The sequence below is a fragment of the Vavraia culicis genome, assembly GCF_000192795.1.
Source record: "Vavraia culicis subsp. floridensis unplaced genomic scaffold supercont1.80, whole genome shotgun sequence".
NCBI classification, from domain to species: domain Eukaryota; kingdom Fungi; phylum Microsporidia; family Pleistophoridae; genus Vavraia; species Vavraia culicis.
The window spans coordinates 1,815-13,297 of NW_007360683.1; the positions used below are offsets into that span (position 1 = coordinate 1,815).

Consider the following 11,483-nt stretch of genomic DNA (forward strand, 5'->3'; position numbering starts at 1 on the left):
AAAAATTGCTAAGTATCAAACATCAAAACATGAAACAATGAAAAGGTGCAAATAATGTGAGAAAAATCAAAGGATTTTGTAATCAGGCACAACCAGCGACCACGACCGTATTTAAAGCGAACTGCCAATCGGTTATTTTTAAACACCGAACAGGATCGCTGTAATGGACACTATCCTGACTAATAACATCATTTGGACATAAAGACTGTGTTAAAAACAGCGTTAGTCGAGTACGAAGCAAAATGGTGAATTACAGTGCAATACTATGTTTTATCGAATGAAAGATTCACGTGATTGCTGATATAAATATTTACTTTTTTTAAAATAGTAGAATAAAAATAAATAAGCATTGAAGGAGTGAAACTGATCGTTTTCTTTTTATTTACTCCTTTTCTGATTGTTTTAATAACCAACACAAATCATCTTTATAAAAATTTCCCTTTTTAATAAAAAATAAATAATGACGATGACACCCCTTCCAATGGACACTTACAGGCATGACAGAATAAAAGCCAGAGAAATGAGTTACAAGGTGGACTATGCGGACAAATGCGATGATAACGCGGTAAATGACAAGACTGGCTGTGATGACGGCGTTTTGCATAAGAATTTGGAGCAAGGCAGCATGACAACCGAGGAAAGACATGTTGATAATGCCAAACAGGATGGTGATATGTGTGCAGATGAGCAGCTAATCAGCTGTTTGTGCGATTTTGCAAGTTTTTTGGTCGATAACGGTGATGTAAATGTGAATAAGTATAGCTTTCCAAGCTCGTATCGCAGCTCGAACTCTGTACAAAATATTTTTAGCCCCATTCTTAGCACGAGCTGCTCACCGTTAGAAACGTTTTTGAAAGAGAAGAATATTTCGCTCACGAGCATTGACTCGTTGAAGAGCGCGTACTACGGGCACAATAAAAACAATGACGAGGACATGCGCTTAAAACCGTTTATCGGCTCGTCAATGAAAATGATGGAGAAAACAAGTGAAAGGAAGTGTAAAACGGCCAAGCCTACGCTATTGGAAATGATAGATAACGATAACCCGCGGGAATGCTCAACGGCATATCCTCTCAAGACGCCGTCATCTCTTACACCGATCGGTGACGATTTCAGCTTTTTAACGCGAATTTTTACAGAAGAGGGCAGCTGCGAGCACAAGGAAGACTTTGTAAACGATATAAAGGTGTACTTGGACAGGAAGAACGAAGAGAATGTGGTTGTAGACATTGATACGTGCACAAACATCGTTAAAGATCAGGAGGGAAGCCGATTCATACAGAAACGGCTGGAGTTGAGCACCGATGAAGAGTGGATATGGCTTGTGAAGCACATCAAGGTCAAAGAGCTGTGCACTGATCTGTTTGGAAATTACGTTATCCAAAAATTAATTGAAAATCGAGATTGTCACGCATACATCACGCAGTACTTGGAGGGATGTTATAAGGAAATGAGCGTGAACGCTTTTGGCTGCAGAGTTGTACAGCGACTGCTTGATGAAGATGTGAATGGCGGGGGTGAGTACTACCACCGAATAGCAGATGAGCTGAAAGCACATATTCTCGATTTGGTGTATGACTCCAATGGAAATCACGTTGTCCAAAAAATAGTAGAGCGTGAGATTGACTTTGAGAGCGTTTTCTACAACGATTGCATTCAGCTGAGCAACCATAAGTACGGTTGCCGTGTCCTCCAGAAACTTTTTGAGAAAAACGAGTGCAGCACTATAATAGGCAAGTTGATTGATAATTGTCTTGATCTGGCCGAGAACCAATACGGTAATTATGTGCTGCAGCACATAATTACGATACGGCCCGAGTATCTCGTGCGCGTAAGCGATATTCTCTCGCCCTATATTTTTTCGTTTTCCCTGCACAAGTTCGCCAGTAATGTCATCGAAAAAATCATAAAAATGTGCGACGAAAAGCGACTGAACAGTATCCTTGACGAGCTACTGGCCAGTAATTGTATTTTGAAAATGAGTATGGATAAATACGCGAATTATGTCATACAACGAATACTTGAAAGCAAATCACGCGAACGCGTTACCAATGTTTTGATGGCGAATGTCAATGAGCTGAGAAACTGTGTATATTCTAAGCAGATTGTTGTTAGGCTGTCTAAAAGCAAGTGAATTATGTTAAAAGTAAAATAATTTTACAAATCTGTGTTTTATATCGCTATTCCGGCTATGGAATATGTTGATTCGGTGCAACTTATTTTGTGTTATTACCGTGGTGCTTGCGCCCGTTCTCGTGCCGGTGAAAAATTTTGTTTTGCAGGCATTTCCTTTTAGGGCTTCCCCTCCGATACGTACTCGCTAAGCGATTGTATTGTTTGTGATTTAGTTATATCCTATGTGTTTCGAATATAATGTTCTAGTATCAGCTTACTTTCCACCGATTCCGCTGTTCCAGCTTGTTTACATCAATTCAGAATGGTCAGTATTCATTGATAGATTTTATATAGCCGCAAAACGTGGCAGGTTATGTTCCATTGTATCCTAAAAAACGAATTGCCACCAAGAAAGGATTAGTACAAACATGGCAGTAAGACTGAGATAATGCAAGTAAATACGTATTATCATGGCATAGAACTTTTTGCATCAAATTGGTGCATTCTAACGAGACCACCAAGAAGAATGAATGGTGTGTTGCTGCAGCCTTCGATAATATTGCGGTGAAAGGACAGATTATACTGTTCTACTAGCATCAATGCATTTTAAGAATAAAATAGGCGAAATATCATTGGTTCTGTGTGATTTAATCATATGCTAAGAACGAACTGCAACAAATTGAACACCATCTTGATAACGCAATCAACAAATAACATTAGGTTGAAACAAGCAATCAGCTGTTTGATCTATTTTGGTACAAATTTTTTAATAAACATGCAGTAACGAATTGGTCATTTATAACAGTGAATGGTGTTTAATCGGAGTGAACTTCAAATTTGAACCTAAATTGAAAATATGGTGTTTTACAGAACCATTTTATTCGTAAAAAGATATTTGTTTGGGATGCACCGCGACAACAGTTTTTTTAAATCCGTTCCCGTCCCATTTTTTGTGGAAATTCGTTTATTAAACACAACCATTGCCTCATACACGCACATATTCTCCTGGTATGACAGCACCGAACCTAATATTTCTAACTTTTACCTACCAACATTTTAGATGTTTCCTTCGTTGTGTCTTTACTGTGGTTCCTGTTTCTCTATGAATTAATGACTGCATAGAGCTGAAGTAGTTCGCTTATCAGAAATTTAGTTGGTACGTGAAATATTTCGCATATGGAATTGCATCATATCAGGAAAATATTTATTCGTGTGAAGATGACCGAATGCAAATAAACATACTTTAAGTTAAAAAAATGGCGCGGTACCAATTAAATCGGTACTAGTGAACGTGCTTAAAATAACCAAAACAGTTGTAATATTGTAACAATAATTTCAGAGGCACCATTTTATGTTTATCATAACTTCATGGAATCAGCGTAAGTATCTAGGGAACAAAAACGGCAATATGGGTCACAATATGCATCAGAGTGACACTTAATCTCAAATATACAATAAATATCATTTCTATTCACATTATTTATTCGGCATTTTATTCTTGGTCTGTGTATTTTTATTTCTGTGAGTTAGCAATTGTTAATTGCTTAACGCTGAGAATGGAATCGCTGCACCTCATTCTAAGATTCACGATCTGCTTTTATATCCAATATTTTTTCTCAAAACTGACCAATCAGCTTCCGAGCTGTCTTTTTATTTATATGATGATTATCTCATTAAAATCATTTTTGCTCTTTCTGTACATTATGTCGAGAAATTTCTTTCAGGTTGGTATTAGGTATGGCGCACAACTTGTTTTATTTCACTAAAAGATATTTATTTTCCATATATACTATAACATAGTACCTCTTAGGCATTTCTATCATGATTTCTATCGTGATTAACGTATTATTAAATGTATATCATTGTTGAAACTAACCCGCGTTAACATTTGATAAAATGTTTCCCTAGGCAACAGCCCAACCACTGAAGCATCCCCTGTAATACACTGTCTCTAAAACCGCCAGGTAGCTTCAAAAGCATAATTTAACACATACAAGCACCGTCCCACGGCTTATCGCAAGACCAATTCTAAAAAAAATTTAATTATATTAATATTTATATAAAATTAAATTATTCTCTATTTTCTATAAAATGACCCCTAAAAATTCCTCGTTTATTGTCCCTACCGCGTATATCTCGTTTTTATCGATTTTTGTTCCTATAATCTTCAGTCTTACGAGCGTGTCCTTCTTGATGCTCTCCTGCAAATTGTTTGGAATTTGGTAGTTGGACACAAAAATAGAAAGCGGCCCTATATGCGCGAACAATCCCATCTTGTTAACCTCGTCCACCTTCGCTTCTATCACCTCGTTGCGCACAGGCTTGAGAGTTATAGCGGTGTACTTAACTTTGAACAGCACAGATCCCATATGGTTCAGAACAGCTTCACCAACATTCTGTATGGATATAACTGCGAGTATAAAGCCATGATCAGATGAGCATGCACCCTCAACCTCCTCCAGAAGATGTGAGCGCACGGCATATTGCAAGTTGGTATCAAAATAGTTTGGGGACAGGTGTATTGTGTGGGAGAGTTCCGAGATGAAGAACATCGAGGGGGTAGCGCATATTTTCTAATTTATAAATTTGCGAATATAAAAAATTTTAGTGGCTGGCGGTGGGCATGCGCCTAGCCGGTATGTGCAGGTGTTTATCACGCTCATAGTGTAATGTGTGCTCATCATTAAAAATAAATAGCCCCTGCGCCCCTTGTACAATCTCCTTCTTTGCAATCGCTGATTAAGAGAAATAGTGTTTAAATCAGGGGGTAAAAATGCTTACATCTGTTTTTATTTCTCCAAACCGATCCGCTTTCACCATATTATTAAACAAAACATTTTATTTACCCTTCGCTACGCTTTATGTCAAATATCAAAGTGCTGGTTCGCTTCAGAAAGCCCGCCAACTCACTGCCCTTCACGACAATAGCAAAAAATGAGGTATTTGTGGAGAGCAACGGTGTTAGGTACAATTTTGATCGTGTGTTTGTAAAAGAAAGCAACAAAAGCATATACGAGTATCTGAAGGAGGGAATAGTCTGTGGGGGCGATCTTGAGTGCGCGATCAATAGCTATACCGGTGGTGATGGAGCATCCACAAATAATACGCTCACTATAATGTGCTACGGCAGTACGGGCTCGGGTAAGACTTTCACAATGCTCGGCAACAAGAAAGAGAAGGGAATCTTCCAGTTGATAAGAGACACATACGATATTTTAGAATTTAAGTGCTTTGAACTGTATAATGAACGGGTGATAGTGCGAACTGAGAATGTGCAGGATGTTGGCACGTTTGAAGGCATGCTAGTGAGAAAAAGAACGGCTCTTAACGAAGAGTCGTCACGATCACACACAATAATGGAAATGGTCGTACAACAAAACAAGTCCAATCATGGTAAAATTTTCAAAATTATACTCATTGATCTGGCTGGTTCAGAGGACAACCGAAAGACCGGCAACTCTCCACAATCGAATCCTTCGCTGATGAAGGAGTCATCAACCATAAACAAATCACTGTTTGTTCTACGAAATGTGATTACAGCAATCTACAAGAAGAGAAAAAGCGTACCATTCAGGGAAAGTGTGCTTACAAAGTATTTGAAAGAGTATTTTAAGGGTCGTGTAGTGCTCTTGGCCACAGTTGTTGATGACTGTGAGATGATGGGAGAGGGAATAAGTACCTTAAACTTTGCGAGCATGAGTAAACGGATCGTTTGGAAGGACAAGATCAGAGAAAAGAGGGATGGATGCAACGAGCTTATCGAGAGATTGTATAAAGGCAAAAATTTTGGTAGTAAAGAGAGACCGGTGCTCGACGAAAAAGTTAATTTTGAGAAAGAATCTGTAAGAAGACCTGTTAGAAGGGCGGTTCAAGGTGATAAAAGTAAGAAAAAAATGAGAAAAAGTGGAGAAGACTTCGTAAAAGCAAATGAAGAGAAGGAGGAACTTACTTTTACCAGAAGCGGAGACACGGATACCGGAACTAGGAGCAGTGAAGGTGCATATGACAAAATTGTTAAGAACGATGTTTATGGAGTAAAATCATTTGATGAGAACTGTGCACGCGTTATAAGCGATGATAAAGCTAAATGCGTTCCAAAGATTGACGTGAATGAGAACAGAATATGCGATATTTCTACTACGTTCAGCAGTACTGATATAATAGTACACTCATTTGATGGTAACGAGCAAAATAGTGACCGGCTGGTTAATAAAAAAGTTTTTGACGTCATTTTGAAGCGAGCGCGGCAGTTTGAAGAACAAGGCTGCAAAAGAAAAGCGCTGGAAAATTACAAAATGCTTTTGGAAATGACCGAGGAGGACAAAAACAGTTTGGGAGCAGGAGTAGATGCAAAAAGCAAGGAAATACACGGTATTATCACGGACGTGGTAAATGATACCTCTCGCAACGAACTTAACGACCAAAATAATGCTACGATTGATGAGTTGCATGAACTAGTGAACTTCAAGGTGAAGAACGACGTGAGAAAGATAATTGACCAAATAAAGACTAAAATATCGAATTTATCCGCCACTAAAACAAAGCCCTCATTGATAACGAAGAAAGAACTGCTCAAACTACTTAACAAGGCCGACTTTCTCAGTCTCAAAAAGATAAAAAATATCGGTGATAAGCGGGCTTTAAAGATCATTGAGTATCTGAAATTCAAGAGAATCGGTAAAACGGAAGACTTATGTAAAATATTTAGTAAGCGGGTGGTTGATAGCATAATGAAGAACGTGACTGAATAACGTTTCGATTATATGTAGCAAATAAAACGCATAATACCGGGTGCCATGCTGTATGCAGATTGAGTGCGGTGCACACCGTTGTCTTTGGTATTGTCAGCATGGTTTTCCGTGCTTGTTTTTCTGCTCAGAAGACCTGTACCATATATCGCAGAAAATTAAATGGTAGATTTGTGATGATCGTGTTTTTTATACGGTGTTATAGCATGTATCAAAATGTTTTTTTGCTGTGGCCCTGGTTGAATGAATCCTAGCTCTTCGTAGTTCCAATTCATTGGTTAATCCTGAGTTAAGGAAATTTTCTCTTGATATCCGGTTTTACAGATCGTTTCATTATTTCATCAATTATTCAAAGAAGGAAAGTAACATTACCTTCGTGTGTGCTACGGTCAAATGTATTTTACAAGATCATGAATATCTTTGTTTACTATAGAAGGTGTGGTTAACTGCAATATTAACAGTATTACCATATTTGAATATTTAAGAGGTGAAATTATTGAATCGTGATAGGTGCTTATTTTACAGTTGTAATTTATACGAGTTTATTTCATAATCACCAAGTTTGTGTAATAAGTACCATAAAGGTGTTCCTAATATAAACCATAAGTAAAATATCTTTCCTGGAAATACTACCAGCACGTGTTCATACCGGTATAAATGCTGAGCACAACTTCAATGTGAGGATTCGAAGTGGACACAGTAAATTATGTAAGATTTGTATTCTTCTGTGGCAAAAGAGATGCTAACAGCAGCAAAAATCGTCATATAAGTGCTATTTATAGCATAAATGTTCTGGATTGCTGGATATGGCTGAAATTTTGCCGTGTTTGTTATAAACACTAAAATTGGGAATATGCATAGCATACCATACAAAGATTGTACGATGCAAGCACTATCAAATTAATTATTTGCTGTGCGAATCACAGACTCATAAATAATATAATAACTTTTCCAAAAACTGTTTAATTCCCCTTTAAGTTATTTTTCGGTCTTTCCTTTCTTATTAGGGATTATAAGATCAGGTTCAACAAATTCATCCGTTTTCTCTTCACTGAAATCCGGCATTTGCACCTGGCTATCGAAGTATTTTTCTTCCCATTGAGAAAAATCTATATCAGAGAACGGTGGTGGGGGATTACTGGGGGGCTGTTTTTGAATGGGTGGGTGTGGTTTGACATTAGGGGGAACAGGATGTGTATTAGCAAAGTTTTGGTGCTGCCAGTTCATTTGCTCTACATACGGGTTGAACTGCTTTGCAAAATGGTTGGGCATGGGCGGATACGCCTGCTTGTTGTAATATTTAGAATACGCGTACAGGTTGGTCTCACGCCTCAAATCTCTTTCAAGCGCATCGCAGAAGAGTGCATCGTGTGGTACCGAGTACCAGAAAAACACTTTTTGCTTTTTCTGGGTGCGTATACATCCGTTCTTATACAGAAATTCGAGGAAATCGGAACGAGGACCCTCTAACGTTGCATCAATACCCGGTTTGAGATTTCTTAGGTCACTGAAAACACCTTCCTCAAACTTTTTCAGCGACACGATTTGCCGACCTGCATTTTGAAATCGCCACACAAGTATTTTCACAATGTCTGTACCTGTAATATAGAAGTGCATGTTCCACAATACACAATGTATGAAGTCCCCGTTCTTCAGCTGAAACTTCTTAATCTTCTCATTTTCGGTAAATTCCTTGGGTGCATTCGACAGAAAGTCGAAGAGCTCTTTGTCTGTCTGCATGTTCATCTCTGTTTTTATTAGAGCGCGTTTATTTTTATGGTATGAGATGAAACAAAATGCAATCACCAAAAAGTGATTTGATAGGAAAATTTGTGTAACATAACTACGTCAGCTTGAAAAACGGAATAAGCACCGTTTCCAGCCGATACTGCCCTATCTAGTGGTCAGTTTTTTGTGTATTTGCGTGTTTTGTTTGTAAGCAAACTTGATTGGTTGATTGATAGTCCATAAAACATGTGTTGTGCGTTTGAACACATCGAGACAGGGTGGGTGTTTCAGCGTAGCCTGGAAAATAAATGCTTGCAAACAAAATAAGTAAATATTTTGGTATCCGGTTGTGTGATAAATTAGATCACAGAGCTATAACCATAACTAAACAGATCAGACCAATCCAGCGTTATTGTGACAAAGTGCTATGAATTAAATTGCTTTCTGTCTTTCTGATGGAGTTAGTGCACCAAGTAAATACATTCTACCGTATCAAGTGACCGGTTTGCACCATCTTTATAACCGCCTTTGGCATGGTTTTACATCGATACACGACATTTTTGTGGTTGAAGGCTCGCCCTCATTCTCTGTGCTTTCATTTCTGAGAACATTTTACTACTTTTATCGTATCAAATGTTATTTTATAGTAAATGATGTCGTGGTCATGTGATCAGCAGTAGTATTTTGATACATGTTACTATCCTAAAAGCATGTTCTCATTGATGTTATGGGATATTCTGTCTCCGCAGCTATTTCTGTTATAGGTTAGTATAACACCTGTTCGAATTCCTTTCTGGAAGTTTCAAAGTTCTTTTTATCGTTCAAAACCTCAAGATTGTCCGATGCTTCTTGATGGTCCCAAAGATGTTTTTCTTCACCTCAGGTCATTCAACATCCAGGTAGACACCTATACTTACGCGCTTTACCAGATTATGTCATATAAACGCGCTTTTAGCATTCTCTCGTGCAACGCTTTGCGCGGAATCTTCTCCTTATAATCAGAATGGGATGAAACCAGTGCGTTAAACTCAGCCAATAACGCACTAGTTTTATCTCTAAGGATTCATTTTGGGTGTAAACGAGCCTCAATGATTTGTTCATGGGCATAGTGTTCACAGTATTGGTACAATATAATTAATTAAATTATGATACAGCCAATGTGCGGTTTAAACACCATTTTACTGGATGGAGTGTGGCAATTCGTATCAAACGTTTGTAATCCCAGGGAACACTGCTACAGTTTGAATTGCGTACGAATTATTTTATCATGATACTTCTATGAGTGAAAGACCATCCATTCGGGTAGTAGGGTACGGCCATGTTAACATTTGCGAATTAATCAGAGAATGCTGCATGGTACCTATAACAATATCACCGATAGATATTTACGCATACGTCATGCTACTGATAGACGATTGCGTGTTATTATAAAGCGAAACAGTACATGTTATAGGTCTCAAACGCGGTTAAGTTGGGACATACGTACCAATAAAACTGTATGCTCTGATTAGAGACAGATAGTTTCAGCAAAACTAATTTCAACCAGAAATATTCTGCAAGCAAATAGCCACGTGTAGTGAATAAGGATGATGTTTCATGTTTGATACGGTGTATATTCACTAGAAGGTCTATAATGGGAGTTGTAATGTGGTTTTAACGGTTATCTAATACAGATTAAATATTAGTAGAGGAACTTATGGTATGACTTATACGATTATATGATTTCTAGAAAGAAGTATCTCGCAGATGAAGGCTAATATGAAATAGTGAAAAGAGTGCTCGTAGCGTGTTTGTTCTATATTAAATAACATTTAATTTAATTAATAACTACCCGCTGGTACCGTTGATGAGAGAACATGTGGTGATTTATGCTTTATTGGCTAAAAATGAAACTAATTCCATAAAAGCACTGAACTATACACAATATTACTATTTAAGTAATGTTTTGTGTAATACTCAAAAACTTTGGTAATAAGAAAGTAATAACATGAAGCAAAAACTATTTAATATGAGCGCAGGCTATCATAAACTTTCGTTACAAACTCTTTGTACTCATCTATATTCAATTCTAGAACGACGTATGTATGTAAATGACCGCTTCTTCTATTTGGATCAAATTCTTTACTTTCTATTTCATACACCACATATTCATTTTTGTTGTGTATTGACAATCCTACCCAGTTTTTAATATCAATTAGATACAATCTATTGTAGTACTCATTAAAATCGGCGGTAAACACACCTGGTAGTCTCCGATTATTGTCATTATGTACGGTCTCTTGATGATATGAGCTTTCTTCTGTAGGTCTGGAACTGCTTATAACAAAGTAAAGAAAAAATAACAAGTTGAATTCACAGACAACAACCATGGAAATACCAAAAGCTTTGTATTTATATTGTTAAAGTGAATTTTGGAACAAATATATTGATAAATGCGTTCTCACGCTGTCATATCAGTTTAATGGTATGATTCATTGAACTGTTATGTACAATGACCACATCATGCCGAAGAACAGCTTAACATATTGCTGAGTATAACATAAACTGAAATGATTCAAGATAATGTATAACAACTATTACATTAATAATGCATAGTATTTGTATGGCATGGTAACTAAAACTGCTCATGAGGTAGCTGAGCAATTTTTTTTTTTGCCAAATTACGTTTGCTTATCTTTTTACACATCAACGCCGTCCAAAAAATACACTTTTCTGGTGTGTTACAGCTTCCTTGTTCTGTGGTAGTCTTTATTTCGAGCTCGGTTCTTAGCCTAGTAGCTATTTCTATTTACGTAAACAAAAGTTGTGGCAAAGATTATAATGTCTGTACTAGAGTACTACAATAGATACATCAGCTAGTACATGCCTGATAATTACGTATTAATGTGTTGC

At 37.4% G+C, this 11,483-nt stretch overlaps 5 protein-coding genes across 5 annotated transcripts; 2 read left to right on the top strand and 3 right to left on the bottom strand.

Moving 5' to 3' along the window:
* Positions 1-481: 481 nt before the first annotated feature.
* On the top strand, positions 482-2,135 carry VCUG_02588 (uncharacterized protein; the record flags this gene model as incomplete). Its single annotated transcript, XM_008077406.1, has 1 exon — positions 482-2,135. One exon carries the CDS (start codon positions 482-484, stop codon positions 2,132-2,134), a length of 1,653 nt encoding a protein of 550 aa, XP_008075597.1. The 3' UTR covers position 2,135.
* A 2,029-nt stretch (positions 2,136-4,164) lies between these two features.
* VCUG_02589 (uncharacterized protein) lies at positions 4,165-4,865 on the bottom strand. Its single transcript, XM_008077407.1, has one exon. The coding sequence runs from the start codon at positions 4,665-4,667 to the stop codon at positions 4,200-4,202; it is 468 nt and encodes a 155-aa protein (XP_008075598.1). The 5' UTR covers positions 4,668-4,865; the 3' UTR covers positions 4,165-4,199.
* Positions 4,866-4,920: 55 nt separating this feature from the next.
* Positions 4,921-7,090, top strand: VCUG_02590 (uncharacterized protein). Its single transcript, XM_008077408.1, has one exon. It carries the CDS (start codon positions 4,977-4,979, stop codon positions 6,864-6,866), a length of 1,890 nt encoding a protein of 629 aa, XP_008075599.1. The 5' UTR covers positions 4,921-4,976; the 3' UTR covers positions 6,867-7,090.
* A 720-nt stretch (positions 7,091-7,810) lies between these two features.
* VCUG_02591 (uncharacterized protein) lies at positions 7,811-8,609 on the bottom strand (the record flags this gene model as incomplete). Its single annotated transcript, XM_008077409.1, has 1 exon — positions 7,811-8,609. One exon carries the CDS (start codon positions 8,607-8,609, stop codon positions 7,842-7,844), a length of 768 nt encoding a protein of 255 aa, XP_008075600.1. The 3' UTR covers positions 7,811-7,841.
* Positions 8,610-10,594: 1,985 nt separating this feature from the next.
* VCUG_02592 (uncharacterized protein) lies at positions 10,595-10,960 on the bottom strand (the record flags this gene model as incomplete). The annotated part of the gene is made up of 1 exon (XM_008077410.1): positions 10,595-10,960. One exon carries the CDS (start codon positions 10,958-10,960, stop codon positions 10,595-10,597), a length of 366 nt encoding a protein of 121 aa, XP_008075601.1.
* Between the last annotated feature and the right edge of the window lie 523 nt (positions 10,961-11,483).

Coding starts and splice junctions, on each gene's coding strand:
- VCUG_02589 (XM_008077407.1), bottom strand. CDS start 4,667: ATGTTCTTCATCTCGGAACTCTCCCACACAATACACCTGTCCCCAAAC.
- VCUG_02590 (XM_008077408.1), top strand. CDS start 4,977: ATGTCAAATATCAAAGTGCTGGTTCGCTTCAGAAAGCCCGCCAACTCA.